At 46.0% G+C, this 27,777-nt stretch overlaps 1 protein-coding gene across 6 annotated transcripts in view; it reads right to left on the reverse strand.

Annotated features, from left to right (window-relative positions):
- Positions 1-1,041: 1,041 nt before the first annotated feature.
- LOC135200763 (uncharacterized) overlaps positions 1,042-27,777 on the reverse strand; it is a 57,414-nt gene continuing 30,678 nt past the window's right edge. For 3 of the 6 annotated variants that reach the window (XR_010311353.1, XM_064229384.1, XM_064229383.1), the window contains exons 2-3: positions 23,883-24,402; positions 1,042-2,685 (exon numbers count right to left, since the gene is read on the reverse strand). Coding sequence is in view for 4 of the 6 variants with exons in the window: in XM_064229384.1 (XP_064085454.1) it covers positions 23,891-24,402 (512 nt within the window). In the remaining 2 variants the exon portion in view is untranslated. Of the gene's footprint in view, positions 2,686-23,882; positions 24,403-27,221; positions 27,543-27,777 lie in introns of those variants that run through there. The other 3 variants (XM_064229382.1, XM_064229380.1, XR_010311354.1) reach the window with 2 other exon arrangements.

The raw sequence follows: 27,777 nt of genomic DNA on the forward strand, positions 1-27,777 counted from the left end.
ATGAGCGATTTGGTGACCTAGATGCCAAAGCAAATTAAATCAGGCTCTTTCATAATCCATTTGACTGCAATGCTGAAAATCTTCCAACTCAATTTCAAATGGAAATTATTGATCTCCAGGCAGATGACAGACTGAAAGATAAGTATAGAGAAGGAAATCTGATTGAGTTTTATAAATGCCTGCAGCCAGATCAGTTTCCAAATTTGATAAAGTTTGCTTGTAGTTTTGTGTCCATTTTTGGTACAACATACTTGTGTGAAGAAACATTTTCCAAAATGAAGTATGCGAAATCCAACTATCGAGCAAATTTGTCTGATGATCATTTGAAATCAATTCTTACAATTGGCTCATCTAATCTGGAACCTGATTTCAATGAAATTTGGAAGTCAAAACGTCAGTATCATTCGGCAATCTAATTTGGTTGCATAAAACTAAAGGCAGGAATCTATTTGGTTTACCCTGATTTTTTTCAACAAGATATGTTTTAATTTTTTCATGTTTACACTGTAGTATTTGAGGAAATTAAATTACTGACACTGATTTTTTTTCCTTTGGCCCGCATAAATGTGGGAAATATATAATGTGGCCCTTGCATTGAAAAGTTTGGAGACCCCTGGCCTAGCCTATACTGCTCTGTTTTTTTCCATCTGTCCACCCGCCTGTGGTGTTTGCGTATGGTAACGCTGCGTCCCGGGCTTTAGATAGTTACATTCAGCTTACATTCAACAATAATAACAATATCCTATTTCGAATATTAACGGTGTAATTCGCATACAGTACATTATTAAAACACTTTTCAGTTGCAAATGTACACCCAGATATCCTTTTATTTACCTAAAACTTACACATAGCGAACCTATCTAAAGCCCGGGACGCAGTGTTACCATACGTAAACACCACAGGCGGGTGGAAAGATAAAAAAAAACAGATTATAGTCAATATGTCAATGACTGCACTTTGGACTTTTTTCAATTGAATAAGAAAGTAGCACTTCAACTGGCACTTTGAGGGTCTGGCTTTCTGATAAGTAAAAAAACTTGGTGATTAACAAAGACCTTATATTATAAACAACACTTGAATATTTTCCAGATATCTTACAGTTAACAGCAATTCCACATGGTTCTTCACCTAACTAACCTGTAATCTACACACAGCATTCAGTTTGAAAGATTCATCAAAAATTATATCGCATCAGAAATAGCAGCATAGCAAAAAATGATAATCACAATAATTTTCTTCTTTATTAAATAGACACAAAGCATTACAGCACTTGAAAAAATTGTCACCTTGCTCTTCTCCACCTAGCTATAGTAATGGCTTTCCATATGTACAGTGAAAAAATGTTGAGCAGTTACAATAGGAAAGGCATCCCTGCAGCAGTTGACTTGCTTGCTATGGCCATTAATGAAGTGATCTGGACTAGTTTCTTAAGTTGCAATAGTACATACTATTGACAAAATTTGATATTGTGAAAGAATGCTTTATATATTTAAATACAAAACAGGTTTAAAATATCCTTTATGTACTTTTGATTGAATAAACATGGTGTTGCATAGCAAACAAGGAGGAGACAATTTTATACATAAAGAAAAAACTATTTCCTCAACGGACTGTACCTATATGTAGGTACCGAATTTCTTGCCAGTATAATTAAGAATGGTGCAGTGTCAGCATTTATAACAGTTTATCATTATGCTTCCATAGAGAAATGTGCATGGTGCAATCACAGTGAGTGACAAGTCAAATGTGTAGCACAGGTAGACTAAATTATAATTTTAAATTAGTTTATACAGTACCTGTATATCATCTGGCAGGTTTACATGTGGATCTTTAAATTCGTTTTTCAAGTATATGTAAAACATCTCCATAAACTTGCTACATTAGCTACTTTTTTACTATGACGACAACTAGTTTCTATGGGAAAAGGGATTACTCTAACTTAGTGATTCGAAAAATATATCAACAGTTTTGAATGCTCATTACATAAAAAAAAAACTTTCTTATGCAACCATGGGTTATTCGTTCTTATAAGGCAACAAAAGTTTCTCGGGTAGTATTTTCAATCAAAATTACTATCTCAGAACTACTGTTGAGAAGACCAGACACTGATTTTTCTTGGCGGTTCAAAAGAAGATCCAGATGTTGCTTTCTTCTGGCATCTCAAAAGAAGTGACTGGACTTCTATACGGAACTCAAGTCTAGTGAGAGGATCAAGTTTTCGCATCATAGGTAACAGACTCATGATAAAATGAGTATCATCATCAAGGTTGCCATGGTCACTTTTAAAAGAGTAAACATTTCCTTGGCTACTCAAGCAAGTTTTGTGAGACTTAGCTGGGACAGTGTGCTGAATTTTAGCGAGAGGCTCTGTAAAGTCAGATTCCACAGGCAGAACTACTGATGATTCAATGCTGACTAGATCAGATTTGTTTCTGTCACTTGGATGAAACACAGTTGGCTTACTGTTGCAATCTATTTCATTTTGATTTGAATTTTGTCCAGTTGAGGTTAGAGCTTGAATATCCTTTCTTGATCTCAACTGAGGAATCAAGAAAGTCATTTTGTCATAAAGTGGCCATTTCTTTTTTCTTTTACCATGTTTTCCTGTTTTCTTACCCAAAAGAATCTTATGTTGAAACAAGAAATAGTCACGAAGACAACTCCATCGTTTTCTTATGCATGCTTCTGAAAAGGATGAAAAACAAATACATTTCAGTGTTAGCAAAGTAGAAAGTTATTAATATATATATAGTACACATTGGTATAAACCATTTTTCAGTAAACAAGGAGACAGATTTTGTTCCTCTAAGAATACAAACCAGAGCCATTTATGTAAGAGTATTCTTGGTGTGAGGTGGAAATAGTTGATAAAGTTTGATAATAAGGTGGTTAATAGGTGACATCCATGTGAATGACTGGGTACTGTCCACTCACCTTTTGTAACCCATTGTAGAGACAAGACAAATACTTTTTTGTACAGTCATGCTTCACGACGGGCTTGTGAAAGTCGTGAAGCATGACTTTATTATATATATTTAAAGTCTGTGTTTAGTGGTTATTCAGTATGTCAGGAATACAATTGAACTGAATTGAAATGAATATAGAATTTAGGCCAAAGGCCAAGTATTTGGACCTATGAGGTCATTTACCGCTGAAACGGAAATTGACAGTACGTATAAGGTTTGAAATGTGATACAGAAGGAAAACTTTGCAGTTGCCCTATGAATCAATTGTAAGACGAGGGTGGAAAGTAAGATGGAAGTTACTGAATATAAGAATAGGTACAGAGCGAAAGGTGTTGCAGCTAGGGACCAAAGGCATGCTGCAAAGAACTTAAAGTAATGCTTAGAGTGCACCGCATGAGTTGCACTGACAGCGCTACCCCCTTACGGAGGTACGTACACATACCCAATCTCATCCATCAAGGGATGTATGCCCTGAAATATTGTTGATTCTGTTACCAGTTTTTGATGGTTGCCCTGAATCAGTTTCAGCAAGAGCTCTTTGACTGTAATCCTCCAGATCTGCAGCGAGGGGTTGAATGTAAGACAGTAAGGTGGAAATAGGAAACACTGCCGTCTCCCTACTCTTGAGTTCTTTCACTCAATCCTCCTGTTATCTCATACTGTTTCAGTCTTAAGGATCTATTCAAAGGTGGTGATTGTGTGTGTCTCCTATGGATGATCTAAGATCTCCAAAAGTGTCCCATTCTCAATAGAAGGAGCATGTGTCTTGCTCCGCTTGGGTTGTACTAGGTGATCTTGTCTAGCCACTGTTCCATGCGTCTCTCTGTACAAAACTCCTTCCTGGGAGTTTGAAAAGTGAGTTTTCATCTGTGAATTTCATTGCTTTTCCGGAGAGATTGAATGGAAGGTAGTAATGTGGAAGTAGGAAACATGAGTTCCATGATATTGGTATTCCCCTACCTCCCTTCTTTTAGTTCCTCTCTTTTGTCCTTTCCATCTTTTCTTGTCACAGTCTGTGGACTGGTACAAGGGGTCAAAAGCCTCAAGAAAATCCTCTAGGATTTCTTCTCACTGCTGCTGCTGCTGCTGTTTGAGCAACCCATCATTGAAATACACCAGTAACGTTTTAAGTTTCTTATGGATAGACAGACAAACATATGGGTAAATATTTCCTACATTAACTTAGGTGGAGGTTTTAATGGGCCTGTACAAATTTAAGTTGTGTTTTATGTAATTACAAGCCCATTACCATATGACAGCCTTATTTTCCATCAACAAAAATGGAAATGGAAGAGGTTTAGTTTGGAATAATGAGTGAAAGGCAAGTTTAGCATGCGTACAGTATATGTTTTGACCAGGTAAACACCACATGATATACAAAGTTTCCATAATAGAATGCATAAGTTTCCATAACAGAATGCATCTGTGCCAACCCTTATGTCCTGTCCTGCCCGAGTCCTCCTTCAAGTCTTCAAAAATAGGCAAGTTGAAAAAGTATTTATTCCCACTAGCATAGCCAGTAGGTTCATGGCTTGTATAATATACAAAGTTTCCATAATAGAATGCATAAGTTTCCATAACAGAATGCATCTGTGCCAACCCTTATGTCCTGTCCTGCCCGAGTCCTCCTTCAAGTCTTCAAAAATAGGCAAGTTGAAAAAGTATTTATTCCCACTAGCATAGCCAGTAGGTTCATGCTTGTATAATATCAAAGTTTCCATAATAGAATGCATAAGTTTCCATAACAGAATGCATCTGTGCCAACCCTTATGTCCTGTCCTGCCCGAGTCCTCCTTCAAGTCTTCAAAAATAGGCAAGTTGAAAAAGTATTTATTCCCACTAGCATAGCCAGTAGGTTCATGGCTTGTATAATATACAAAGTTTCCATTATAGAATGCATAAGTTTCCATAACAGAATGCATCTGTGCCAACCCTTATGTCCTGTCCTGCCCGAGTCCTCCTTCAAGTCTTCAAAAATAGGCAAGTTGAAAAAGTATTTATTCCCACTAGCATAGCCAGTAGGTTCATGGCTTGTATAAGCTATTCAATGATTTACCTGACGACCTTACTACTCTTTCAGAATATGATGATTGTAATCCTCTTCCTACTTGCTAGTGGTTAGGTCCATCTCCAGAGGGCTTGGAAGTTTGATCGACTTTAGTTGGCATTCATGTTTCATGTTACTCACTTGCTTCACTAGATACAATTGATTCCACTGGCACCAATGACTTGCACAACACTAACCTCAGCAGCAAGAAGCTCCAGTCCTGTCAACTGTAATAACTACCAGAAGCTGCCCAGATCTCCTACGAAAGTGCTGCTGATGTTTTTGTCACATTAGTGGAGGTTTTTTTTTTCACTCTACCTCTAGTCACACCTCTCATAGTACTTAAGAGGTACCCATATCTACCTACTAGTCCCTCCACTGATGTTATTAACTATTCAAAAGAACCTCCTACTCAGTTCATAAGGGTAAAAATTAAAAGATTAAATCACCAAGACGCTTTCCTGTATAAACTACAAGTAACATCCAAGGCTCTTATCACACATCTTCACTGCCTTGACTTTAAAGGATCATTAGCTCCTTGCCGAGTTTCTACTACAGTCTATTTCATTCCATCTTTCCACTCACCAGTGTTGGGTTAGGGTAGATGTGGTCGTATGCATAACTAGCTTGAGATGGGCTAAAGTCAATGTTTCCAATATCGTAGTCCTACTGCAAACTATTTCTTCAGTAATTCATCTGAATGCTTATGGATACAAAGAACACGTAACACCTTCTAATATAGGTCGTGCATATCCCAATTTATGTCGATATAACAATACAAATACATGAAAGAACTTGTATCAGTCTATGCGGATCAAACACGAATGATGGGCTTTCATTTATTTTTTGTTTCATTGCAGAGAAATAGAAAGACATTTGGTTATGTGAGTAGGGATAAAGGGTATTTTAATCATTTCTTGCATGTAAATTTCATGAGGTGGCTAATATTCAAAATAGCATGAAACATTGTTGTCTATGAGTCTGTCTGGGGTAGGTGAAAAGAACACTACTGTAATACTGGCTGGATGACAGGAAACTTAAGTTAGTGCATGGCATTGGTATGGTTTTCTTTTCAGAATAGTACTTTGGATATTTATATAATTTTTTTCTTGACCTTACAATTCCTTATAATACCCTAATGATTAGGCAATTTCAGGTGTATTCTGCCAAATAACTTTTTGAGCCAAAGTTGGAATCTCATCGAGTTCCCTTTACTATTTTTCCAGAAAGGAAGAAGGGAGCTGAAGATGACGAGGAAAAAAGCTAAGGAACAAGGAGGAGGAAGAAGATAAGGATTTGTTTCTCCATTTTATTCCATCTAATTGTATTCTCCTCAGATGACTGCTGAAGGGGCTCAGCCATGTTGAGCTCCTTATCAGGAAGAGCAGCAGCAGGTGACTCATCGGGTAAAACTAAGTGACTGAAAAATGCTGGAAAACAGACATGCCAGGAGCAACATGTAAAGTAGACCTAGGCAGTGATGAACTACAAGTCTACTATGTGCCATGGTCTTGACGTGCACACCTGGATAACACAGTGTCAGAGAGCACTTGCTGGTTACCAGCCCTCACACACACACACACACACACACACACGTACCCCTGGCACGGAGAGAGCGAGGGTAATCTGGAAGGAAGGAGCTGAAAAGATTTGGAGGTGTCAGAGGCAGAATAACTCCACTATGAAGACCAGTAATCACACTTCTTTTAGGAAAGTCTCATTGCTGCTGAATCTACCACTGCTGAATGACAAAACTTGGCCGATCCACGATAACAAGCAAAGCAGCTAAACACCTGCTCACTTCCTTCTCACCTTCATTGTTCACATTTTTGTTTACAGTGGATCCCCCCGTACTCATGGAGGACACGTTCCAGACCCTTTGCAAATAGCTAGAATCCACAAATATGTAGAACCCTTATAAAAATGCTAAAAGCTGCCCATTTTGTTAGTGCAAACTCAAGAAAAACCCACTAAAAATGTTTGTACCTAGCTTTTTAATAGTTTCATCATAAAAATGCATTTAATCACGAAATTGCTATGAAAATACAGTAATTTGTGGATTTTTCTCATAGAAAAATACTGCAAATACACGAATTAACCACGAATAATGGGTAGATATTGTCCATAGAAAAATCCGCAAATACATGAGTCCATGAATGCCAAGTTGCGAAAGCAAAGACGAAGATTTTTTGCTTCTGTATACGAAAATAATTCAGGTTGCGAAAGGGTGTACTGTAAAGTACAAGATTCGCCCAGACCACCGAGAACAATTTTAAAACTCGCGCGCCGCCAACTGAGTAGACTCACCACCATCCTCCCGCTCTCCCATTGGTTCCTGATGCTAGTCACCGCTGTAAGATCCTGCTCTCCTATTGGCCAGCATCTGTCCCATCATCCCTCTACGTAAAGGCGTCCTTGACCATTTCGTCGCATCAGCGTTATCGTACACACGCGGAATTAGTTCGTTCACATATATTTTGATTGTTAACGTAATTTCGTGTTAGAGATTTTGCTTTATTTGTATACTTGCATAATTTATCGTGTTGTGTGTGAACATCGTTAACTTAATTAGCCATGGGTCCCAAGAATGTTGCTAAAGTTCACGGAAAGAAGAAAATGATTTCTATGGAGACAAAAATGGAGATAATTAAAAAGTATGAGGCTGGCATGCGGTTGAGTGTGATCGCTAAGGAATATGGCCGAAATCCGTCGACGATAGGCACCATCCTTAAGCAGAAGGAAACCATCAAAGCAGCTACACCTTCCGAGGGCGTGACTATTTTGTCCAACAAGAGGAGCCACGTGCATAATGCGATGGAGAGGCTGCTTTTTGTATGGATTAAAGACAAAGAAATCGCTGGCGATACGATAACTGAGACGGCAATCTTCCCGAAGGCCAGCGCTAATTTTGGTGATCTGATTGCCCAGGCCGAAGATGACGGAGGAGAAGGGACATCGACGGCAACCCCAGACTTCAAGGCTTCTAGGAGGTGGTTTGATAAATTCCGTAAACGGACTGGCATCCATTCGGTGGTGCGGCATGGGGAGGCTGCCAGCTTGGACACGAAAGTGGCCGAAGTCTTTATTAAGACGTTCATCGAGATGACGATCAAGGAAGGCTACAGTTCTCAGCAAGTCTTCAACTGTGACGAGGCTGACCTTTTTTGGAAAATAATGCCTCGTCGGACGTACATCACAGAGGAAGAGAAGAAGCTACCCGGGCACAAGCCTATGAAAGACAGGCTTACGCTCGCACTTTATTCCAACGCCAGTGGGGATTGTAAGGTAAAGCCCCTACTTGTGTATCATTCCGAGACTCCTCGAGCTTTCAAGGCCCACAATGTGCTAAAGGAGAAGCTTCCGGTGATGTGGAGGGCTAATGCGAAAGCCTGGGTAACGAGACTTTTGTTCACCAAGTGGGTAAATCTGTGTTTCAGCCCGACAGTGAAGAAACTCTTGGAAATAGAAGCGCCTCCCTCTGAAATGTCTGCTGTTGTTGGACAATGCCCCTGCTCATCCTCCTGGCCTCGTGGAAGATATCCTAATGGAGTATTCTTTCATCAAGGTTCTTTATCTTCTGCCTAACACCACCCCTCTCCTCCAGCCCATGGACCAGCCAATGATATCGAACTTCAAGAAGCTGTATACAAAACATCTTTTCAAGAGATGTTTCGACATCACCAATACCGCAAACCTCGCCTTGCGTGAATTTTGGAAGGAGCATTTCGATGTGATATGCATCCGACTCATCGATCAAGCTAGGCAGGAGGTTTTGAGGGGAACCTTGAATTCTTTGTGGAGGAAACTCTGGCCTGTTCCGTATCTGCCCGAGACTTCGAGGGATTCAATGTGGACGAAGCTGATGCAGATTCAGAAACAGTTGACGATCCTGAAACTGTTTCGCAACCAGATCTTGATGAGATCGTTACACTCGGCAAGTCCATGGGGCTGGTCGTCGACGAGGACGACATCAATGACCTTCTCGAGGAGCACCAAGAGGAGCTTAAGACAGATGACCTGAAGGAGTTGGAGGCCATGCAACATAACGTCGTTCAAGAAGAATTCTCTTGCAGTGGCGAGGAGGAGGAGGAGGAGGACCCTATGACAATGGCAGAAATTAAGGATGCTCTAGCTGCTTTTCATAGTGTAATCATTTGTAGAAAAGACACACCCCGAAAAGGCTTACAGAGGTCGTATGCTTGGGCAGTTCGATGATGTTTGCCTGAGTCGTTTCAGGAACATTTTGTAAAGCAGGCAGAAGCAATCTTCCTTGGATAGTTATTTTTTAGAGGCCTTTAGTAGTAGTAAGCAAACAGGAAGTTGTTCCGACACGGCATACAAACCTTCGGTCCTTTTACAATAGGAAGGTACTAGCGGCAGCTGGATAGGTCGTAAGCTTTCGAACAAGGGGTTCGGTAGTTAACTGCTTGTCCGACAGGCGCGCGCGCGCGCGACTGGGAGGTAAACAAATCACTTTTGCTTTTGGCCTGCTGGCGTGTAGACGTGTATCATCGCTCTCTGCCCGCTTCATCGTCGTTGCTTTCGCATGGTTGTGTTTTTCTTTTTCTATTTATCTAGTGAAACTGAATTGTAAGTACAATCATTTCATATTTATTTCCATTGAATTCAATTGTGAATTAAAGGATCTTGGTTTCTCCACGCCCTCCGATTACCCGAGTGCCGGGACTGAAGGGCGTAAGTGCGGGAATTCATTTTTCCCAGAAATGATCCTCGTATTGTGTATGCTCGGTGCCGAGGGCGGGAGAGCGCTCGCTCCGAGCTTATATTTTGGTTGGAAATGTGTAGATGAAATCGTAAGTAAGTGCCCTTTTCATTTATATTTTTTTTTGACCTGTATGCTCGTTGCCGAGCGAATGCGCTCGGCATGAAAACTTATTCTGTATGGAAGTGGAATCGCAAGTACAGTATTCTTTTTCATTTTCATATATTTATTTTGATTGTAGCAATACTCATTTTGGATCAGTTTCCGCTCTTACCCGGAAATTGATCCTTTCCCCTTTTTATTTAAATGAAGTGAAATCGCAAGTGCAGTTCTTTTTCATTTTCATATTTTATTGAGATTGCATTATTTACTTGGATCAATGTTTCCGCTATTTCCCGGGAATTGATCCTTCCCCTTTTTATTTTGTATGAAGTGAAATCGCAAGCGCAGTATTCTTTTTCATTTTCATATATATTTTGATTGCATCAATTCATTATGGATCAAGGTTTCCGTTCATAATCGGGAATGGATCCTTTTACCCTTGCGCTCGGTACCGAGGGCGCAAATGCGCTCGATCCAAGCCCTTATTCATTGTGAAGTGAATCGTAATGCAAGATTCTTTTTCATTTTATTCCTTTTATTATTGATTGCATCAATATTTATTTGGTTCAAGTTCCGCTCAGTCAGGGAATTGATCCTTATGCCCTTGCATTCGGTGCCGAGGGCACGATTGCTCTCGGGCTCTTATTATTATTGTTGGGTACATGGGTGCTGTGCGGGGGTGGGGAACGAGAATCCCCCCCCCCGCTCAGCTCCCACAGATGGCCCTTCCCTTCGGGGGGGAGGTTATCTGGGTTCTTCTCCTCGCCCGATCCGTTGAGCGCAGGGGAGGGCGCTCGGTACCCGATGTACAATTGTATTCGGGGTCTTCCGCTCGTTCGGTGTGGGGCTCACCCCCCGCGCGAGGGGGACTTCCCCCCACTAATCACTACTACTGTTATTTCCGCAGGTGCTACTGCCACGAGGGTGGACCTTGGTGAGGTATGGGCGTCCTTCGATTTGCAGGGCGTGCTAGTGTCCAGGGGCTGCGGTTCTATGTCTGGGCCTACTGCGGTCACCCATGGAGTGGTGACCACGACAACGATATAGACTCCAGGTGACGACGTCCCTCCTCAACCTGGTGTTACTCGCCTCACGTGGTAACAGTCTTGCCTACAGCCGCTGTGAAGTGCCGTTCGCCGTACCGAGAGGGCCGGGGGGCGTGCCACCGCCGCTCGTGGTTGCCGCGCTGCCGCGACCACACTTCCGCTGCCCTAGAGCTCGCCCTGGACCTGCCGCCAGTACCAGGATGTTGCTGGCTGCTGCTCCACTTCCTGTGTTTCCGGTGCTGCCTGCCGTACCTGCCGATTCTGGGCTGACTGTCCATGCAGTTGCTGCGCTGGCTGTCCCTGCCGTTGCTGCACTGGCTGTCCCTGTCGTTGCTGCGCTGGCTGTCCCTACCGATGCTGTGCTGGCTGTGCCTGCTGTTCCTGAGATGCCCATACCTGGTGACGTCGTCCCTGTTCGTGGTGGTACTACCCCAGACTTTGGTCTGTCTGTACAGGTGCGTCCGGGCCCTGTGGCTTCGGCTACAGCAGCCCCGGCTCCGCCCTGGATAGCAGATCTTACGTCTGTCCTGAGGAAGCTGACGAAGAAGAGGAGGAAAGTGTCGTTGTCGTCGTCTTCATCTTCTTCATCGTCGTCGGCTGCCGCCTCTTCCCCTTCGACTTCTAAGGCTTCACAGCCGAGGAAGAAGAAGGTTGCCTCCTCCCTCCTAAGAAGTCTCCCTCGGGAGCTTCTCGGGCACCCGTCTCACCTCGGTGGGACGGGAGGGTTCCTTCCGCTGGTCCTCCTGCTCCTTCGGGAGCGGGGCCCGTCTCTTCTTCCGCAAGGAAGGAGACTACAGGGACCAGAGTGGTACCGGCTAACACCGGTACTTCCTCGCCTGGTGTCAGTGGTTCTGCCACTGCATCAGGGTCCGTCTCGGCCTCTCGTTCGCGGGAGGTACCGAGTTTACGGTCGCCTACCAGCGACCGTGCAGCCAGGAACCAGACCTCTGAGCTCGCTCAGCGTCAGGTTCACGGCACGGAGCGGAAGACTGATGACAGCCGCTCACGTGACTCTCACCAGACCAGCTCTTGCTCTCGCGGCGACCAGCTGGCTACCCGGGGACGTGACGGTCCACGACCGGCCACGGGCTGAGGCTGGGAAAAGGTCCCCCGTTCGCCGGTGCCAGCCACGGCTGGAACCAGCGACGTGACGTGCCGTGAGGACAAGCACCGGTCTCACCGTGACAGTGGAGCCTGCAGGTCGCCTGACCGTCGCTCTCACAGAGAGCGATCGGGTACGGCAACCAGCACCAGCTCTTCTGACACTCGAGATCGGGGCCGCTGTGCTCAGTCCAGCCGTTCTCCACAGCGAGACGGTTCGACCAGGCCTGCAGCTCGATCGCCACCGCGGGTTGACGATCGCCTGCAGCCCTCCAAGCCTGCTGGTTCTGCCAGCGAGAGAGAGGGGGGAGCGTCAGGTCTGCCTCTCCCGTACCTTCAACCTCCTCGGGTTACACCGGGAGGAGCGAGGTATTGAGGTGATGATCGAGAGGGGTGCGCCCCTCATGATCCCACCACGACGCCCTACGTGCCAGGCACGGTTCTTGGACCGGCCAGGACGTATGCGCAAGTGGATGGAGAAGACCGAGAGGGCTGTCGCTGTTCCCCCTTCTTAGGAGGAAGGTTCTCGGAATATGCTCTTGTTCGAAGGGCTTAACGGTCCTACTCTGCAAGATGCTGTGACTTCCGAGATCCAGAGGAACTTTGCCGAGGTTATGGTGCTGATTCGTCAGCACAACGACCTCGGGGAAGGATCACCGCTCCCACCAGCAGAGCCACGTCTCGGCTCGAGTCGTTTTGGGGCCCGAGAGGGAACCCAAATCGACGGTGGGTCTGCCGCGATCGGAGCTTGCCGACTGTGTTGAACCAGGTAGTCTCTCGTCTCCGGACAAGAAGGCTCTCTCAGTTCTGGCCGGTCGAACAAGCTACTTCCACCTCCTCTACTGCGACAGAGGCGTTTTTACGTGTCTTCGGACACCGTATTTCAATACCCCTTCGGTCCTCCTGAGAGGTTTCGACCTCGACGAGGACTGGAATGAGTCGTGGAGGACGGTATCGGCTCTCTCCTGTCAGGTGTCGATCAGCCCCACCCAGACGACGTTCACAGTGGCGGCAGACCCTTACCTACAAGTATGAGTTCGTAACCCTCCTCGGGGAAAACGTTTTCTCCTGACGATACGTTTTCCCAGGATCTGAGAGGCCATCGCCGTAAGGCGATGGCTGCTCCTTTTCTTCTCCAACTGCTAGTTCTGCTGGGAAGGCGAGCCAGTATCCAATTCCTCCCCCATTCCCTCTCTCCTTACGGCTACGAGGGAAAGGGGAGGGATCCTACAGAGATTTCTCTGTAAGATCCCACGTTAGGACCTTCGGGTCCTACCTGACGTAAGCCCCGGTCGTTGAGGAGGGATCCTGTCCCTTTCTCGATTTCTACGGGAATCGAGAGGACCACCAGCCGATATCGTTTGACGAATTCGGTGGGGGTTTCGCAGAGTGCTTAGAATTCTACGGAATTTCTAGCGCACTCAGAGTGTTCGAGTTTTTTACGATCTCCAAACACTTAGGCGAGACACGGTCCAAAGTGAGGCAGGAATCCCCGATAATTGTTACACGATAATCGGGAACCACGCTTATGCTCGAATTCCTGTAATTTCTAGCATTTGGAAGGAGACTGCTGCTGAAAGAAGAGTATCTCACAGTAGGCGATTACCTGGAATAGAGAAGAACAGACGGGAACTTCCAGTTTGGCTTGAACTATCGTCTTCGGTATTCTGTTCACCATTGAAGCTTTCCTTGGAAAGACTTCTCCTTCACTCTCTTGACTAGAGAACGAAGGCGGTCGATCTCCAATCCTTATTCTCATTCCTCGAGGGGAAAAGAATTTAGGATGGAGGTCGTGGTACAGGAACCTACAAATATTACTACGTATATTACCCTCGCGACATGATTCTTTTAACAGTTGAATTGTCCGGGGGGTAGGCGCATACCGTAGTTAACTCTACGGTTTGTGACCGAGACGAATTGTATCTTAATTGAACTGCAACTCGGGGTTGCCTGCAACCTCCCAGCAGTTATCAGTTTCGATTTTAGATACTTGGTATTGTCACGACAACACCAAATCAGCTTTTGTATTTTCCGAAATCCGTTTCGTTTAAATATAATTGCTCGAGCGTATTCTTTATGCTCGATGGTTCTAGCCGAACGCATTCCTTCGTGGAAGGGATTAACTGGCAACTCAGGATGACGAGTCACCGAGAGCTACTGCGTATTGAACTGCCTGATAGCAGCTAAGTATCAGCTAGGTCTCAGAGATCCACGGTCGGTTACGTCTCTCTCTCCCCTGGTTTGATTGACTACCGAACCGTATCTCTACCCAACAATCATGGACTTAGGTCTCTGATTAACGGGGATTCTCGCAATAATGAAGGACCATCTACTGCTGTGACGCTCGATTTCATCGCCTTCGACATTGCGAGAATTTTCAACAGAGATATCTCTTGGACTCTTTCATCTTTCTGTTTACCGCACGGTAACAGAAGTCTGTACTAGTCTCCCGCTGCATCGCACCGCGATAATGCGAATGATTTTTGCAGACATCTGAGTTTGTCTTCAAAATATCTCGTATTCGTAGGTGTGCAATTATTCATTGCTCGCCCCGAATTAACAGATGTGTCAGAAGACATCGCCTACTCTCCGACATGACAGCTCTACTTCCAAATGTTCAGCCCATGAGAAGCAGTTCTTCAGGCAGTATTTCCCTGTCTCTTCATTACTGAAAAGCGCTCCGCTTTTATTGCAACTACGATCCTCACCGGACAGCAATGAATAGCGGTTAGCGTTCTCAGTCTTTGTAGCACAGGTTCAGAATCTTGAGAATCCTTCTCTCGGTTCAGCTGTGAAGACGTAGGTTGCATTTTCTGTACACCTTCGTCTTCAACGACACATAGTGTTGTTTCTCCTTAGCTGAGAATCAACTATACTATGAGATATCTTGCCATCAGGGACCTCGGTCTCTAGAAGGCAATTGACTTTCGCCTGTTGGGTATATGCCTTAAGAGAATCATCACCTCGCCTTCTGGCCATCGGTGACGAACAAATTATTTGTTTAGTCTCTTGGCATAACCCTTTTAAGGCGAAGGTCACGTGACTTGCTCGGGTGCTTGGACAACTTGCCTCCTACCGAACACAGTCAGTCGGCAGCTGTCAGAGCGCCCAAGTCAGTTACGAACTTTGCTGTGGACTTAGTTCGGTTGTTCCATAACAGTCTTTTCTTCGTCCTAACGGCTTGTCACAGTACCCATACCATCGACACCCATCATTGAGTGTCGGTGTCCTATCCACTACCGAGAAGAAGAACTTCACTGCATGGGGATAGGAGAATGTGAGACACTTCGCTGCAGACGGATAGACCAGTATGGGTACAGGACATCACCGAAGTCGAGAAGAGGGATAGGTCATACGACCATTCCCTTCTTTTCCTCTGAGGTAATTGCATGACTTTTCCTGCGAAGTCAAGCATCCAGGGGATGGGGATTCGTGACGCTCGATTTCGTACCGACTTCGTAGCGAAGACTCAGAACCCTTTCGTTCCTGACGATCGGTTAGAGTCCTTCACAATCCCCTCCCTAATGGACTTCACCGCCTTCGATGCGAAGGAGATGCTGCTTTGTCCTGTGAAAGCGCGACCGCGCTTTCTGAAGAAACTCGACATCCCAGGCTGAGTGTTGAAGACTCTTCGTCAGCACCAAGATGACCTAGAAGTACACTCCCTCGAGTTACACAAGAACTTCTCCGTGGCGCAGGTACTGAAGGCAGGGGTCTGGTACAACCAGACCACTGGCACCTCCTTCTACCTTTTGGATATTGCCCACAGGTCCTTGGATCGTTTTCCTTAGGACCCGTGGTGGCTGCTCAACACGTTGTGTAGCTAACCCAGACCCTAGCAGGCTGAACAGCATCGAGTCCTGGTGTGACTGTAAGAATAGATAAGTGAATGAGAGAGTGACTGGCTTCTCTTCCTATCTTTTTCTCCCCCTCTACCTGTGGGTAGAGGGATACGGTCGTCACCTTGCTGGATAAGGACGAGATGCAGGTGAGCTACTTGACAGAGCCCCATCCTATCCCTTTCACTAGGGATGGGAGCGAATATCCACCACTTCCTCCTACAAGGGGGGGGAAGTGGATGCCAACAAGAGACAAACCATAACTTTATGTTGCCTCTTGCAATAGGAACTTGTTCTTGTTTGCTGGTATGAAGAGATACGCTTGCCTCTCTCTTAGTACTTGGTCCAGAGGTCTGACCATTGATCCTGCGGTGCACACCCCGATCAATCGGACAGAGGCTTGGATCCCTCCCTTGCTCTTACGACCAGGGAGGCATTCCAACGGTTGGGCGAACACCAGTCTGTTCACAAAAAGACTCAGATTCCTCCCACCAAGAAGTGAGTCTTCCTATTGTAAAAGGACCGAAGGTTTGTATGCCGTGTCGGAACAAATGACAATTTGTCCAAAATTGCATTTTTCCTAAACTATACAAACCTGAGGTCCTTTTACACATACTCCCACCTCATGCCACCCCTCACTCTGCAGTTTTTGCTTGGGCCAAAAGCAAAAGTGATTTGTTTACCTCCCAGTCGCGCGCGCGCCTGTCGGACAAGCAGTTAACTACCGAACCCCTTGTTCGAAAGCTTACGACCTATCCAGCTGCCGCTAGTACCTTCCTATTGTAAAAGGACCTCAGGTTTGTATAGTTAGGAAAAATGCAATTTTGGACAAATTGTCATATCCAAGTGATACAAAAACACAGAAAGTTGAAAGTGGTGAAGATATTGAAATTTTGAAAAAAAAAAAAAAAAAAAAAAAAAAAAAAACTTAGTAAAAAAAAAGTAAAAAAAAATGTAAAAATCAGAAAAAGGCCAAAAAAAAAAAAAAAAATTAATTTCAAGTTAAGTGTTAATGTTTTCTGCCATTTGTTAATGTATTTCGTAAAGTTTAGTGTTAATGTTTTCTGCCATTTTTTAATGTGCTTCGTAAAGTGAAGTGTTCATGTTTTCTGCCATTTGTGTTCCTCCTCTGTCGCCACTTTCGGAGATCGCCTCACTCGAAAGGTCAGGTTCCACATTTTACTACATATCTACGTACATGTACGCACAGTATTTCTTGTACCCTGTTCACTAATACACTATTTACAGGTACAGTAACAGTTAGGTTAAGTATTGAATGGTCCTGAGGCACTACTGTACTCTTAACTTGCCCCCATGGCCAAAGAGAAAATGTTGTCTTATGACAGGTGAGGAAGGACTCCCTCCACTCATCCACTTACCACCAGTTAATTCCCTTATTATTAAGCTTCAACAACCATTTCCAACTTGCACTGAGAAATACCTCTTTGTCAGAGGTGTTGTTTTGTATTTCCGTAGGAACACTTATGAATAGTGCTGTTTGTAAAATAACAATTTGTCAAAAATTGTATTTTTCCTAACTATACAAACCTGAGGTCCTTTAACAATAGGAATGTAATCAGCGGCAGCTGGAACTGGTCATAAGCTTGAAACAAGGAGGTTCGATAGTTAACTGTTTGTCCGGTAGTCGGGTGTCCTGGCCGACTGGGAGGTGAAGCTTCACTTTGCTTTAGGCCCATGAAAACAGAGTGAGGGGTGGCATGAGGTGGGACTATGTGCAAAGGACCTCAGGTTTGTATAGTTAGGAAAAATACAATTTTCGACAAATTGTTATTTGTTCCGATACATAATACAAACCTTCCGGTCCTTTAACAATAGGAAGACTCACTTATTGGTGGGTGGAATCTGAGTCTTATGAACAAACTGGTGTTCATCTGACCTAGGTTCCCTCACTGGTTGTAAGAGCAGAGGGAGGGATCCTGGCCTCTGTCCATCTGACCGAGGTGTGGACCGCAGGATCATGGTCAGACCTCTGGACCAATTCATAAGAGGGAGGCAAGCGTGCCTCTTATGAACAGCAAGCAAGAATTAGTTCCCATTTCAAGAGCCAAATATAAGGTCATGGGTTTGTCTCTTGTTGGCATCCACTCCCCCCCTTGTTAGGGGAGTGGTGGATAACCGCTCCTATCCCTACTGAAAGGGATAGGATGGCGCTCAGTCGCGTAGCTTACCTGCATCTGCCTCCTGTCCAGTGTAGTGACGACCGCTGCCCTCTGCCCACAGTTAGAGGGGAGAAAAGAGGAGCAAGAGAACCCAGTCTCACACTCTTTCACTCGTCCATTCATGCAGTCACACAAGGATGCGATGCTGTTCTGTCCGCTCGGGAGCTGGGTAAGCTACACAACTTGTTGAGCAGCCACCACAGGTCCCAAGGAGAATGTTTCCAAGGACCTGTGGGCGATATCCCGAAGATAAAATTATGTGAAGGTGGTCTGGTTGGCCCAAACCACTGCCTTCACCACCTGTGCCACGGAGAAGTTCTTGCGGAACGCAAGGGTTGGACCAATACCTCTGACTTCGTGGGCTCTCGGACGAAGGGTACGGGTGTCGTCACTCCTATCAGCAGCGTACGCCTTCCTGATCACCTCACGAAGCCAGAAAGAAAGTGTTCTTGGACACATCCTTCTTGGTAACCCTGGTGCTTTAGATAGCGCCGTAGCGCCCTCACAGGACAAAGCAGCATCTCATCCGCACCATCGTCGGTGAAGTCCTTCAGGGAGGGGATCGTGAATGACTCGAACCGGTCGTCAGGGACCGAAGGATTCTGAGTCTTCGCTACGAAGTCCGGGACGAAATCGAGCGTCACAGATCCCCATCCCCTCGTGTGTTTTACATCGAAAGAAAGACCATGAAGTTCCCCTACTCGCTTCGCCAATGCCAGGGCCAGCAAGAAGATGGTCTTGAGGGTCAGATCCCTGTCTGACGAGTCTCAGAGTGGCTTGAAGGGTCTCCGAGTCAAACTCCTAAGGACAAGAGTCACATCCCACCCCGGGGGCTTGAGTTCCCTGGGTGGGCAAGACCTCTTGAAGCTCTTCATCAGGAGGGAGATCTCCATCAAGGTGGAGATATCCACTCCCCGCAGTTTAAGAACTAGGGCCAGGGCGTCTCTGTAGCCTTTAACTGCGGAGATGGAGAGGAGCTTCTCTCAGCGAAGGAAGACGAGGAAATCCGCTACCTGCTGAAGAGAGGCTCGGAGAGGAGAGAGACCCCATCCACGACACCAATCACAGAAGACGGACCACTTCCCCTGGTACACAGCTGCAGAGGACTGCCTGAGGTACCCAGCCATCTCTGTTGCTGCTCAGCGAGAAAAGCCTCTTGCTCGCAAGAGATGGTGGATAACAGCCAGCCGTGAAGAGACAGGGATCGAACTGATCGGTGGTACCATTCCACGCGTGGCTGGCACAGGAGGTTGTGCCAATCAGCATGCACAGGTACTACTTCATCCTCTGCTTGGGCGCGAGATCTGACTTCTCTAAGTTCACCACGATCCCAAGATTGTGACAGAGCTCTAGGAGCCGATCCCTGTCCTGTAGCAACTGCGAACGGGAGCTCGCCAGGACCAACCAAACGTCAAGATACCTCAAGAGATGTATCCATACCGAATGGGCCCAAGCTGACACCAGCGTGAACACTTGCGTGAACACCTATGGGGCGGTTGAGAGACCGAAACAAAGTGCCCTGAATTGGTACACCGTCTCGTCGAGGATGAAGTGGAGGTACTTCCTGGAGGACTGATGGATGGGTATCTGAAAATAGGCGTCCTTCAAGTCCACAGAAAGCATGAAGTCGTTCTCCCTGATGGACTCGAGCACTGAACATGTCGTTTCCATCGTGAACCGAGTCTGGCAAACGAATCGGTTCAAGGGAGAGAGATCTATCACCGGGCGCCAGCCCCCGAGGACTTCTCCACCAGGAAAAGTCAACTGTAAAAGCCCAGCGACTGATCCCATACTACCTCCACAGCTCGTTTGCTCAGCATGGCTTCCACTTCCTGCCAAAGCGCCACGTCCCTGGCAGAACCGGGAACGTACATACGAAGATGGACCGGGTTGGAGGTGAGGGGTGGCCGCGACTCGAAGGGTAGTAGATACCCGTCCCGAAGGACATGCACTATCCAGGTCTCGGCTCCATAGCACTGCCAAGTTGCCCAATGGCTCGCCAGGCACTCCCCCACTTCCGGCAGCAGGTGAGGGGGAACGCCGTCCCTAGCGTTTCCCCTACTTCGACTTCTTCTTTCCAGATCCTCCTCGGGAGAAGGAGGGCTGACGATCGCTCCTTACCGAAGAAGTCGAAGGCTGGGTCTTTCCCTTGGGCTTCGACGAGGCCATCATCTTAGCCGCAGAGGAAGCGCTAGCCAAGCTCTTGGGCTTAGGCGGAGTGGCTCGAGGCTGCCCAGTAGCCTTTGAGACTGCCTAGGCGGTGGACTAGACGGTCACTGTCCTCAGTGCGCCATTGTTCCACCGCAGCGTCCACCATCTCTCTAGGGAAGAGAGAGGAGGAATCCAGCACCGGTCCCATCCCAAGACCCAACGCTGCCTCACGCCCTGCCGACCTGGTCACACGAGAGAGGACTGCTTCCCTACGTCTCAAGACCATGTTGGCCCACAGGTTGGCTGTCTGGTGGGCCAGGTAGGAAATCGCCCTACCTCCAGACTGACAGTCTCCTGAAAGTCGGGTCTCCTTCGGGAGTGATGTTTCCCGAGGAGGCCGCGACCTTAGACACTGTGAGGGACCACAGGTCTAACCAGGAGACTGCTTGGAATGCTGCCATGGCAGTCAATTCCAGAGCCAGTGCCTCTTGCTGCAAGAACCAGAGGTTCTCTGCCAGCAGGTGTTGAAGAGACACCCCCGGAGTTAGCCTAGCCAGCTCCGGGTTAACCTGTTTGGGTGGCAGCGGGTCCTCCGACGGCACGTAGAATCACCTCTGTTGTGGTAGAGGAGGGGGAAGGAGCTTGTACGATCTGCCAGATCAAAGCGATCCCTCCTATCCGGAGACAAGAGAGTCCACCTGGCCTAGCACACTGTCGGCCAAGGCTGATTGAGGCAAACTCACCGTCGTCCTGGGCTCCTTCTTAGGACCCCAGAACGACTCCAGCCTAGATGTAGGCTCGGAGGACGGAGGCACCGATCCTTCACCGAGGTCATTGTGCTGACGAATCAGCGCGATTACCTCCGCAAAAGACCTCAGGATCTCGGGAGTGATCGCGTCCTGAGGGGATGGACCGTCAAGCCCATCCAAAGAGAATGCCTCCAGAGCCCCTCCTCCTTCCACAGGAGGAACCACAACAGACCCCTCATGGTCTCCTCCAACCACTTGGGCGTATGATCTGGTCAATCCTAAGACCGTGCCAGGCTCGTAGGCCCTCGTGGAGGTACGGCGAGAAGCGCACTCCTCGCGGTTGCTCCTAATCGCCTCGCTCCTCCCGGTGTAGCCCGAGGAAGTTGAAGGGATCGGAGAGGAAGACCTGACGCTCCCCCCCCCCCCCCCCCCCCCCCCCCTGCACACCGGCAGAACCGGCGTGCTGGGGGGGCTGCAGGCGATCGCCAACCTGCGGTGACGATCGAGCAGCAGGCCTAGTCGTGCAGCTCCCCTGGGGAGAACCGCTGCAACGATCCTGAGCGTCAGGAGAGCTGCTGCCAGTACCCCTATCCGCCCGGTCCCATTGGGAGCGGCGGTCATGAGACTGGTAGAGTCCACTGTCGTGGTGGGAGCGAGGCCCGTCCTCATGGCGCCTGGACCAGCCGAGGCTGGTCCTGGCGACCGGGGAGACCTTTTGCTTGCCTCAGCCAGCGTAACGGTCCGGTGGAACTGTTGCGTCAACACTGGGTACCGGCGGATCGCCACGAGAGCAATCGCTGGCCTGGCGGGAGTCACCTAGGCGACTCCCACCAGTCCTTCCGCTCCGTGCTAGAGTCCTGGCGGCGAGCAGGCTCGACTACCTGGACCCTGGCTGCACGGTCACCCGTGGGCAACCGTACACTCGGTACCTCTTGCGAATGAGAGGCCAAGACAGTACCTGGCGCTAAGGCAGAACCTTTGGCACCAGGCGAGGAGGTACCGGTGTTAGCCGGTACCCCTCCGGTCCCCATCTTCTTCCTTGCGGAAGGAGAGACGGGCCCCGTTCCCGAAGGAACAGGAGGACCAGCGGAAGCCCCACCCGCCTTACCGGAGTGGGACAGACCCTTAGAGGTCTCAGAGCGAGACTTCTTAGGGGGGGAGGAGGCTACCTTCTTCCTCAGCTGTGGGGCCTTGGAAGTCGAAGGGGAAGAAGTGGCGGCAGACGATGACAACACCTTCCTCTTCTTCTTCGTCAGCTTCCTCAGGACCACCGTCAGGTCCTCCATCCAGGACGGAGCCGGGGCAGTTGCCGAAGCAACAGGGCCCGGCTGCACCTGTCCGGAGGGACCTGCGGTGGGGGCAGCAACACCACGGGCAGGAACGATGGCGGCAGGGACTGGCACAGGGACGGCAGCCACAGGAACAGGAGGCAGTACACAGGCGCCAGCGACATCCTGGGCACTGGCAGCAGGTCGAGTGGAGAGCTCTTGGGACACCGGAAATCAGCGGCTGGGGCGAGAGCGGCGGGGTGACATCCCTCCTCTGCAGACCCAACAGCGGAGCCTGCACTGCAGCAGTCGGGATCACCATTGAGACATGCTGGGTGTATACCAGGTGAGGAGGGGCAGTATAACCTGGCGTCGACACCGTAGTCATGGTCAAAGTCACAGGTCCATGGGTCACCGGCCTGGATCCCTGTGCAAGGTGGTACAGCAGCCCCTGAATGCTCGGTGTCCCCTGGAGCCCCAGCGAGTGCCAGACCTGGCCGAGATCGTCCCCCACAGCAGGCTTTCCTGAGGAAGGAACAGTTGGGTTAGTGGGGGTGGGGTTACCTCTCGCCCGGGGGGTGACAGATCCCACCCCGACCGAACGGAAGACCCCGAGTACAATTGGATGCCGGGGGGTGCCTTGCTCCCTCCTCCACGCTCGACTGATCGAGGGAGAAGGAACGAGACATGCCCACCGAAGGGGAAGGAGCCATACGTGGGAGCTGCTATGGAGGGAGGAAAGAGGAAGACGTGTCCGTGACCAAGGGAGTCGCTGGAGAGCCCTCCGACGACTCCTTGGCCGGTTTACGCGCCTTCTTCCTCTCCCACTGCTCCTCTGGCCAATTAACATACAATACATGTCTCCGTGCCTCGACACCAAGTACAAAAATCATGTGGATCAACATCATACAGAGACCTGAAGGCCCCACACTTGCGGCCCTCCACGCCAGGGCATAGTCTGCGGGTGGCGGGGGGTCTCTCTGGCTCGCGGTAATCCATATCACGATCCACAAGCAATCAATCGCAAAATCAAATAACAAAGTACTCACGTTAATCCAAACAAGCACTCAGTAAAAGAGAAAGTATGGAAAATAACTTCACGAAGTATGAAGAATCTTCTCAGCATACGACACAGGTGGGCAGAGCAGTGAACAACTCGTCTAGCACCATGGGTGGCCGAAAGCAAAGTGGAGCTTCACCTCCCAGTCGGCCGGGACACCCGACTACCGGAAAAGCAGTTAACTATCGAACCTCCTTGTTTCAAGCTTACAACGGGTTCCAGCTGCCGCTGATTAGATTCTTATTGTTAAAGGACCGAAAGGTTTGTATTACGTATCAGAACAATTACAGACTTCCCAATGTCTTTTTTTATAAAGATTAAAATGTGTATCGAAGAGGTTTCTTATAAGATTTTCAATCTACAGGACTATACAATACAGTACGTAATGGACAATGTTTTGATATATGTACTATATGTGCTAAAACCCCGAAAGTTTAATCCATCAGACCAAATATAACATGTAACAACTGGTGGTCCAAGAAAGATCTTAAGCCAGAGCACAATAGCATTACCATAGCATTTGTTTCCACTGTGTTAAACTGCACTCTAAAAAAATAAAAAAATAATCTATTTTAAACAAGAACTGCTGGGTATCTGGTATTGCACAAACTTTAGAGATTATTTATTGTATGTAAATTACAGTAAACCACCTGAAATTTTAGGAATTTTCAAAGGACTCTTCTAGCGATTCCACAACATATTCTGTTTCTGTTGGAGTGTTAACTATTATTTTCGTATTAGGTTCAGCATCAGGTGAGCACAGCTCAGCTTGTCTGGCAAAATGCAGAAGAAGCTGCTGAACCTCAAGCCGGAATTCCAGTTTTGTAACTGGATCTAATTGTTTTAAAATTGGCAAGAGACTTCTTAAGAAGTGTTCGCTGTCATCATAGCTGGGAACAGAAGACTCGGAGCACCAGTTCAAAGTCTCCATCCGCTCAGTCTTTGGAACAGGGGGGTTATTGTCTAAATGGTCTTGTGCAGGACTGGAAATGTTTTTCAGTGATGGATCCCGAGGTGACTTCATGTAAGGAACCAAAAAGGCCATTTTTTCATACAATGGCCATTGGGTTACTTGTTTTTTACAAATCCCTGCCTTCTTTTTTTGAAGTATCCTGTATTTCTTCACAAATGTATCGCGTAGGTAACACCATCGGCACTTAAGATTTTCGACTGCAAAAACAAAAGAATTCATTGCTGAAGCACTTGTTGAGACATTCATTATCATTAAGTCTATACTACAGTACTATTATTATTTCAATTTCATATGAGATAAAGTTTTTGGCTTCTTATGAATCAGCACATTAGAATGGTAATTATAAATTAATGTTAAATTTACTAAATTTTCTGACTTGATAACATATTTTCAGTTTATACTATAAATCCCACTTTAATGTTTATCATAATACCAAAATTTTGCATTTCCCTTGATCTTGAGAGATGACCGTAAACTAAAAGTTTCACGGGTTTCATTATTAAATGTCAGATGCCTATCAAATTCTTACAATATTATCACCAAAGAAAAATTACCAATATTAATAAATGAAATATTTAAAAATTACAGATACAGTACTCAAGTGTTATGTCTAACAAGCTATTGTGTGACATATCCCTACACCATTCAGGTTAACCAGGCACTGTACTAAATATTTCTTTGGGAAAGATTATTCTTACAGTATAATGTCATATATAAGTGAGTGACATTAGTAATTATGAAAATCAGAAAATGCTAAGTTTTGCTGAGAATAGTATGGTATGTAAGCATAAATATTGCTTCCCTTTTTTTATAAATATTTTTAACTAAAAGAGTAAAGCTTCTAAATTATAAAATGCCTTCTTCTTCAATCATAGGTATTAATTCTTATTAGAGTATACAGGATTTCTGATCTAAAAATTATTGATGTTAACCCATAGCCAAGAGCATTCATAACTCTACTGACAGAGAGATCCATTCCTTTCAGTCAATTACCTAGCTCACAGGTTGTCAACCTGTGGCTCAGGAGCCACATCCAGCTCTTTCAAGACACTTGTGAATATGTATAATTAAATAATTTTCTTTACACTAATGTACTTCCCCCTTCTATTATAAGGTATGATCTTATGACTTGTAAGGAGCAAAGTAGCCATGTTTCTTGTTTGATCACCATAATTATCTTTCATACTACAGGTACTAAATGTAACTGAGATTTGTTTAATTTTTTTATGAGTACTGGCATATAAATGAAAGGATAATACATGAAAAAATATATTATATACTTTGCTTTGTGAATGTAAGTATATGTAGATAATATCACTATAATAACATGTTTATTTAAGTAGGCCTGTTGAACTATGTATATACTATAGTACTTGCTGAAGTACTGCAGATTTTGATTTTAGATCTTAGGAGACCAATTTTGTCATTGCAGCTCTGACTGTACTACATTTTTATAATTCTCTAAATAAATGGCTCTTCTAGCTTCAAAGGTTGGTGACCCCTGCACTAGCTGTAGGCTGAGCAAATAGCCTTTTACCTCAAAGACTGAGAGGAACTTGTCCCAGTAAAGGTACACTAGGAAGTCTGCAGTTTGTTGAACAGATTTTCTGACAGGAGAACCCTTCTATAATAACAAGCACAGACGGCTCCCCTACCCTGGTACACATTTGCAGAGAATGTGCAGTTCTGTGAGGAAAGTCTCTCTATCACAGGATCTGCTGAATAATCTCCACATGTGTATCTGGAGGAACTGCACTTTCTGGTGGTATTTCAGAACATGTGGTTGATGAAGAAGAGTGAGTTATGGGGGAATCTCTCTAGGTGCCTAAACTATACCACCTGGCATGCTGGCAATGAGACACCACCAGTGTCATCTTGATCACCCAACAGAAAGGCATAGATATCCAAATTATCCCCAAGGTGTTAAAAGGCATTATCCATCACCAACCAAGATCTGGTACTGGATAGCAAAACACTGGAAGCTTCTTGAGGAGCCTTGTGACAAACCCGTAGATCAGTTTCCCAAATCTCATACATATAGCCTTTCTAAAATACAGTTCTACATTCGACTCCATCCCCACTACCTGACTTGGGTAGCGGAGCTGGTTTGTCACTTCATTCTGCTTGCCTGGAATGCACCAAGGGGATAGCTTGATGGTGTGGTAAAGCACTCACACTCATCTTGCATCTGCCTTGCCTTGCAAACTGACGGAGGAGAAGGGAAACCATCCCCACCCCTGCATGTTGACATATGCAAAACTGTGGTGTTGTTGCTCAACAACAGTACATTCTTGCAATACTTAGCTTTGGCTGAACAAGATGAATAAAGCAGAAAAAAAAAGTCTTCCTCCTATGTTAGTTTCCTTCTTGGGATAACATTTTAGACAGGTGGCTCTTAACTGTCCTTAGCCATTGTCATGTCCTTGATGGAACTTGGAGTGTAAGTAAATTTACCTTTGATTTAGACAAAAATATGAGCTTATATTAATCTTCTGGAAACCGATTATGGGTTATGAAATTATGGGTGTTCCAAGTTATCTGGATGGACAGTCCTGACAAAGCTACCTGTGAATAACTTTGATTATCATCTTTGAGATCTGCTGCATTCTAAACTATAAATCTTTTCACCTCTGCCCCCCCCCCCCCCCCCCGCCTTTTTTTTTTGAAACCATTGGAACAACAAGCCAGGTATTTTTGTTCCGGAAAAGAAGGTTTAAATATAACGTACGTACTCCTTGTCATCATCTGGAACTCTGTTTAATTAGGCCAAGCAGTGCACCCACAACCTTGCTCAAGATTTTAGTAAAATTATTGAAACCTAGTTAAAATTTTTAGGCATTTTGCTAATTGGGCTATTGTAAAATATTGTAATAAGTTTACAATGTCACAAATAGTATATCATTTTAAAGACAAAACTTTTTTTTTCTTATACAAAACCATTATTTTATAGGAATTGGCCCAATCCAGAAATCCTCTGTACCTTGCACCTGGTCCAAACAACACTAATATTGTCTACCTTCACTAATACTGTAGACTCATCTCTCAATCAGAACCAGCAGTGTTGCTGTTGATCTATCCTTACAGCACCAGTTGCAAAATCTGCTGTTGCTGTGTATACTGTTGGTGCTACTGGTAGGAGCTCAGTGCTCTAAGTTTTCCAGTGGCTGTCTTCCTTCCCATAAAGATGACTTGGGACTTAATTATTACAACTTCTCAGAGGAGGGGAGTACAACCTCGGCCAAGAGGAGAAGTGCAAGTCCTGTCTTCTCCTCCTGCAGGAGGAAGACCAAGGAATCCAAGCTGCCTCTCCTATATAGTCTCCAACACCTATGGGTGGTCAACGAGTTTATGGTCATCATACTTTGTGCTCTGTCTTACCTCATCTTGGATGAATGCGCAAACTGCCCGGTTTGTATTTTCACAGGAACGAATTAAATTCTTAAAATATTGTAAATACTTGAAAAAATATTTTAATTTTATCATTAATAATACATCCTTTGCACCAGCCCTATCAGAGTTAAGAAATTTTAGTAATTGGCCCTTGTTGGTGTGGTATAAAGCATCTGCTAAAT

This window comes from Macrobrachium nipponense, chromosome 27 (genome assembly GCF_015104395.2).
Source record: "Macrobrachium nipponense isolate FS-2020 chromosome 27, ASM1510439v2, whole genome shotgun sequence".
Taxonomy (NCBI): Eukaryota; Metazoa; Arthropoda; class Malacostraca; order Decapoda; family Palaemonidae; genus Macrobrachium; species Macrobrachium nipponense.